This window comes from Oncorhynchus nerka, linkage group LG2 (assembly GCF_034236695.1).
Source record: "Oncorhynchus nerka isolate Pitt River linkage group LG2, Oner_Uvic_2.0, whole genome shotgun sequence".
Taxonomy (NCBI): domain Eukaryota; kingdom Metazoa; phylum Chordata; class Actinopteri; order Salmoniformes; family Salmonidae; genus Oncorhynchus; species Oncorhynchus nerka.
Window position 1 is genome coordinate 9,534,226 of NC_088397.1, and position 6,930 is coordinate 9,541,155.

The following is a 6,930-nucleotide window of genomic DNA, read 5'->3' on the forward strand; positions in this document are numbered from 1 at the left end:
CCACACCTGTGTGGAAGCACCAGCTTTCAATGTACTTTGTATCCCTCATTTACTTGAAAGAGTTTTAATGATTTTGGCAGTTACCTGTATACTTTATCATATTAGCTACAGTAATTGTGTTCTTGTATAAACATTGAATTTAACATGGTTTGTTCTCCGTATGATATCATCATCCAACGTAACATATAAAAGCCCCAGAGAAACGGTACCTTAAATATTGTGGTTGTCATCCTACAAGGAGAATCTGTGATATATTTTTGTTTCTTGTGCCGCTAGTATGAACCGAATTTCAAGATTGGAGCGACAGTGCCCACTGGTGGACTTGTTGTTATTGCTTTTTCACTACCCCACATGCTCAACTCGGCGGAAAATCTATCTTCCTCCAGTAGGTGGCGTATGTTCATTGTTTCGCGCATCAAGCAAATATAATTTGTATGGAGATGTGCGTTTACACATGTTGACCATACTTGCTACAAAGTTACAGAACGCTAAACCAACAACTACACAAACTGAAATTGGATACATTGTAAACGCAGGTCCAACGAGAAAAAAAACTTAGCTGGCTAATATACATTTTTTTTGGAGCATCTGATGACCTAACGTGGTGAGTGATGAACATGAACTTCTCTGGTCGCTGTACTGTCAAATCCTCCCACGTGTTTCTAGTACGACCAGCGGTTTTCAGTAACATTTGTTTATTTATTCAGTTGTCATATTGGCAGGTTTGATAGCTTCTAGCGTAGTGTTTTATATGCAATGCGATCTCGTAACAGTCAGTGTTCATGAGTGTCCTGACGAGAAGGAAAACTTTTATAACGATGTCAGGCAAAGTCGGGCATTATCAGCTCATTGTTATGGATGTATCTTAATGAGTTGAGAACAGCTAACAAGTTACTTTGCTGTTATTCTGTCTGCAGACTAGGTCGTGATTGTGTTCGTCGTAGCTGGCTGGCAAACAAGAAATAGTACGTTATGGCAACGGAGCATAAGGACGAACGACTGGGTCGCGTCTCTAGCAACCAACATATGAGAAAGTATGAATTCGCTTATATAAATGAAAATATAAACGAAACCAATTTGATTTCTACTGGTAAATATGTGCTTAGTATTGTTTTCTTTGAAAACTGTGGTATAAAGCGGGATAAACAGTTTAAACAAACGCAACTGAATAAACGTTATTCTTGGTGCGGAGTTGGTGACTGTGTGTTGCCGTAGTTGTCTCGGAGGCGTTTACGTATCCACCAATCCACAGAACGGATAGGCGGGAGCTAGACAGCCCTGGGTGGCGCGTTGGGCGGAGAGACCTGTAATTATCTTGTCATGCAGCGATCAAAACAACTGGGAACTGGGACTTCAGTGAGTTTAAAACAAGATCACCGACCTCATGATTTGACCTCGTATTTTTCAGAGATCCCAGTTGTTTTGAATTCGGCATCAGTATGTCTATAATTATTGAGTAGACGCAGGTCGAGCATCCGCGTATACACCTGAAATCCATAAAGCAGAAATGCTAAACTGATCTTAGATCAGGCATTCTACTCCGATTCACACATCGAAACCGAAACAAGGTAAATGCGTTTGGTTTTCATATTGTCAATGGCAGTCGACATATACTACATCTCGCTCTGAGTTGAAATTGGTGTTGTTTAAACTGAAACGGGTAAGTTCTACTTCATGTATGATAGATCCAGTTTTCTGCTAAGTTATGGCATGATTTAGGGTGCGTTCGTAAATTCACTCTGGCTATCTACTCCGATTTCAGAGCACTCTCGTCTGAGTGCCAGAACGAACGCTCAACACCGGTTAAATATGACCGGTGTCAGTCAATGTCAAAACAAAAAAAGTTTTGCCAGCAGCACAGTTAGTTACAGTCACCAACGCTCTAGATAACATGACAACCGCCTAACCAGCTCTGCTAAGTTGAGTAAAATGGTCAGAGTGAGGCGTTCCCTAAATCTTGTCTGGACGTAGCTAACAAACTAGCTAACTTTAGCCAGTTAGCTTGGGTGCGTGACTGCCGTTGTGTGGTCAGAACGCTCGGATCAACCCCACTCCTGACCAGCGCGTCCAGTGTGGCTCTAAACGCGCATAGAGCGAAACGCTTTGAATTTACGAACGCCCAGAGGCCAATCAGACACTCCAGAGTGAATTTATGAACACCCAATCAGACACTCCAGAGTGAATTTATGAACACCCAATCAGACACTCCAGAGTGAATTTATGAACACCCAATCAGACACTCCAGAGTGAATTTATGAACACCCAATCAGACACTCCAGAGTGAATTTATGAACACCCAGAGGCCACTCAGATACTCCAGAGTGAATTTATGAACACCCAATCAGACACTCCAGAGTGAATTTATGAACACCCAATCAGACACTCTAGAGTGAATTTACGAACACCCAGAGGCCACTCAGATACTCCAGAGTGAATTTATGAACACCCAATCAGACACTCCAGAGGGAATGTATGAACACCCAATCAGACACTCTAGAGTGAATTTACGAACACCCAGAGGCCACTCAGATACTCCAGAGTGAATTTATGAACACCCAATCAGACACTCCAGAGTGAATTTATGAACACCCAATCAGACACTCCAGAGTGAATTTATGAACACCCAATCAGACACTCCAGAGTGAATTTATGAACACCCAATCAGACACTCCAGAGTGAATTTATGAACACCCAATCAGACACTCCAGAGTGAATTTATGAACACCCAATCAGACACTCCAGAGTGAATTTATGAACACCCAATCAGACACTCCAGAGTGAATTTATGAACACCCAATCAGACACTCTAGAGTGAATTTACGAACACCCAGAGGCCACTCAGATACTCCAGAGTGAATTTATGAACACCCAATCAGACACTCCAGAGTGAATTTATGAACACCCAATCAGACACTCCAGAGTGAATTTATGAACACCCAATCAGACACTCCAGAGTGAATTTATGAACACCCAATCAGACACTCCAGAGTGAATTTATGAACACCCAATCAGACACTCCAGAGTGAATTTATGAACACCCAATCAGACACTCCAGAGTGAATTTACGAACACCCAATCAGACACTCCAGAGTGAATTTATGAACACCCAATCAGACACTCCAGAGTGAATTTACGAACACCCAATCAGACACTCCAGAGTGAATTTATGAACACCCAATCAGACACTCCAGAGTGAATTTATGAACACCCAATCAGACACTCCAGAGTGAATTTACGAACACCCAATCAGACACTCCAGAGTGAATTTACGAACACCCAGAGGCCACTCAGATACTCCAGAGTGAATTTACGAACACCCAATCAGACACTCCAGAGTGAATTTACGAACACCCAATCAGACACTCCAGAGTGAATTTACGAACACACCCTTAAAATCATTCAAGAGTCGTTGGTTATTTGTTTTAACATCCACAGCATTATAAGAGATCAGTTCAGAGATAATACATTTTAACAAGAGATACGTTTTACAATCTGAATTATTGGTATCTTTTAGATAGGCTTAACCTCCACATGACCATGGTTTATTTGCATACCATTCATTCTAGGTGATGAACCTCTCAGAGGAGAACAGGACAGTCGTGGTCTCTGGTGTACCAGACACACTGTCCAGCAGCCGCATGGCAGACAAACTGGTTATTCACTTCCAGAGCTCCAGAAGCCACGGAGGAGATGTAGAAAACATCAAGTACCCGACCAGCTTCAAGGGGGTGGCTTTTGTTACATTTGAAAACACCAGAGGTAACAGAAATACTGTAACAAAAGTGTTCTTAGCTGGGATGTAGTTTTGTTACATATATGCCTATAGATCATAACAAAAAATGTATTGTAACAGATGCTGAGATGGTCATCAGAAAGAAGCAGATAATGTGTGACAAGGAGTTCCCTCAAGACTACCCTATCACTGTATTCAGATTCACCCAAGACGTGAGTACAGTCAAGCAATCAGATCAATCAACAGTAAATCAATACAGTAGATGTTTCTATTCCAGCATGGAAGGAACAGTAGCACACAGTCCAGTACACATACTGACTGATCCTATATTCATCATGCCATAGGTGTTGTTCTACGTGAACGCTAAAGTGGACCTGTCATTCTGCGGTGACCAGGAACAGCAGGAGACTGTGATCCAAAGCTTGCAGTCTGCTCACAGATCAGTGAGGATCTGCCTTCTACCCAGCCAGGAGGGTAAAGCTTCAGTGGAGGGACCCTTCTCTGCCATCAGGGACCTGAGAGAGGACCTGCTCCAGTGGGCCACTGCCATCAGGGACCTGAGAGAGGACCCGATCCAGTGGGCCACTGCCAGCAGCAGCAGTCACCCAGGGGAGAAGCACAGGGCTCCATCGAGCTCTGGTTACTCCCTGACCTCAGTGGCAGCAGGGAATGGGGTATCCCAGGTCAGCAGCAGTCACCCAGGGGAGAAGCACGGGGCTCCATGGAGCTCTGGTTACTCCCTGACCTCAGTGGCAGCAGGGAATGGGGTATCCCAGGTCAGCAGCAGTCACCCAGGGGAGAAGCACGGGGCTCCATCGAGCTCTGGTTACTCCCTGACCTCAGTGGCAGCAGGGAATGGGGTATCCCAGGTCAGCAGCAGTCACCCAGGGGAGGAGCACGGGGCTCCATCGAGCTCTGGTTACTCCCTGACCTCAGTGGCAGCAGGGAATGGGGTATCCCAGGTCAGCAGCAGTCACCCAGGGGAGAAGCACGGGGCTCCATGGAGCTCTGGTTACTCCCTGACCTCAGTGGCAGCAGGGAATGGGGTATCCCAGGTCAGCAGCAGTCACCCAGGGGAGGAGCACGGGGCTCCATCGAGCTCTGGTTACTCCCTGACCTCAGTGGCAGCAGGGAATGGGGTATCCCAGGTCAGCAGCAGTCACCCAGGGGAGGAGCACGGGGCTCCATCGAGCTCTGGTTACTCCCTGACCTCAGTGGCAGCAGGGAATGGAGTATCCCAGGTCAGCAGCAGTCACCCAGGGGAGAAGCACGGGGCTCCATCGAGCTCTGGTTACTCCCTGACCTCAGTGACAGCAGGGAATGGCGTATCCCAGGTCAGCAGCAGTCATGCCTGGGAAAAGCACAGAGCTCCATCTCCATCAAGCCATGATCATTCCCTGAGCTCTGTGGTAGCAGAGAGTAGGTCTTCCAGGGTCAGATCTGGGGATGGTGCTGAGGTGGACTTCCGGGTCAGCCGTTACACCTGGGAGAAGAAGAACAGGGCAGCTCCGTTAAGCGCTGATCATTCTCTGTCAAGCTCTGTGGCAGGAGGGAGTGGGGCTTCTACAATAAATCAATCCTTGGAAAAGCACCGCAGGGCAGCTCCATCAAGCTCTGATCATTCTCTGAGCTCCATGGCATCAGGGAGAGGTGAATCCAAGGTCATCAGCAGCAATCACACATTAGAGAAGTACATCGCTCCATCAAGCTCTGATCATTCTCTGTCAAGCCCAGTGCCAGCAGGAACTTCCAAGGTCAGCTCAGGTGGTGATGTTGACATGGAAGAGGAGTCCACGTGGGTGGACACAAACATATTTCTTTACATTCAGAGATTTTCTAAAGACCAGTTTGACCAATGTTTTAGGAACCACGGTGTGTCAGCTGTGTTCGATGACAATGATGCGGCCGACCTGACTCTGATATCGCTGAGAGGACGCCGCGACAGCAAGGGTCTCTCTGAAGTCCAACTGACCATATCAGAGCTGACTGATTTGGTCGCCGTGTGGCAGTCAACCCTGAGAATCCACACGATAGACTACAGAAGGCAGGACCTGCGTGAGAGAAAGAGGCTTCTGCAACTCTGTGCCGAGGTGAACACCCTTTATGAAGACGTTCTGTACGTGCAGAAGGAGCTCAGTGTCCGGGTCATCGGTCCCTCTCTTTCCAGTCATCTCTTTACTGAGTGGGTGAAGGATCGAATGGATCAACCGCATAAAGAGGACTTCTTGTAGTGGGGGTCAGAATGTGAATCATTTTACCATTCTGCAATAGCAGCTAGTGCACGAAGAGCTTTTTTTGCGTGGTATATATTGATAGCACTGTGAGACGTTTTCAAGAGATTTCTGTGATAACTAAATAGAATAGAGTTTGTGTTTATTTGCTGTGTCTCAACAAGGATGCTGTTTTGTGTCAAGCTAGCCATGAAGGCATAACTAGATAATAGACTAGAAACTACATGTTAATGAGTCAACACTAGAGGGTGCTGTTGTACCGAATATACACAATTTGTTCCATTAAATCAATTATTTCTGTGTGTCCTGACTGTCGATCCACCTGTGTATTTATTTGGGGCTGTAAGCCTCCACCTCAGCTGAGATCATGCATGGGACAAATGACCTGTGTCATCAAGGCCAATATCTCCTGTCCCAACCATGATTAACTAAGTACAGTACCAGTCAGACGTTTGGACTTTTTTCTACATGGTAGAATAATAGTGAAGACATCAAAACTATGAAATAACACATGGAATCATGTAGTTACCAATTTTTTTTTTAAACAAATCTAAATATATTTTATATTTGCGTTTCTTCAAAGTTGCCACCCGCCAGGTCGCTGTTGTAAATGAGAACTTGTTCTCAAATAGTCTACCTGGTTAAATAAAGGTGAAATAAAACATGTTTTTTCTAATGTTTATTACCTTGACGACAGCTTTGCACACTCTTGGCATTCTCTCAACCAGCTTCGTGAGGTAATCATCTAGAATGCATTTCAATTAACAGGTGTGCCTTGTTAAAAGTTCATTTGTCTTCGTAATGTGTTTGAGCCAGTCAGTTGTGCTGTGACATGGTAGTGGTGGTATACAGAAGATAGCCCTATTTGGTACAATACCAAGTCCATATTATGGCAAGAACAGCTCAAATTTTATTTTTTATTTATTTCACCTTTATTTATTAACCAGGTAGGCTAGTTGAGAACAA

General features: G+C 45.1%; 1 protein-coding gene across 3 annotated transcripts; it reads left to right on the forward strand.

Moving 5' to 3' along the window:
* Positions 1-459: 459 nt before the first annotated feature.
* On the forward strand, positions 460-6,274 carry LOC135573517 (hornerin-like). Of its 3 annotated transcripts, none has more exons than XM_065022802.1 (4): positions 460-604; positions 3,567-3,759; positions 3,854-3,945; positions 4,078-6,274. In XM_065022802.1, the coding sequence occupies exons 2-4, from the start codon at positions 3,570-3,572 to the stop codon at positions 5,962-5,964; spliced, it is 2,169 nt and encodes a 722-aa protein (XP_064878874.1). In that variant the 5' UTR covers positions 460-604; positions 3,567-3,569; the 3' UTR covers positions 5,965-6,274. The 3 variants fall into 3 exon arrangements, with proteins under 3 accessions (XP_064878874.1, XP_064878869.1, XP_064878870.1); XM_065022797.1 differs by lacking the exon at positions 460-604 and adding an exon at positions 1,273-1,568; XM_065022798.1 differs by lacking the exon at positions 460-604 and adding an exon at positions 1,576-1,660.
* The last annotated feature ends 656 nt before the right edge of the window (positions 6,275-6,930 follow it).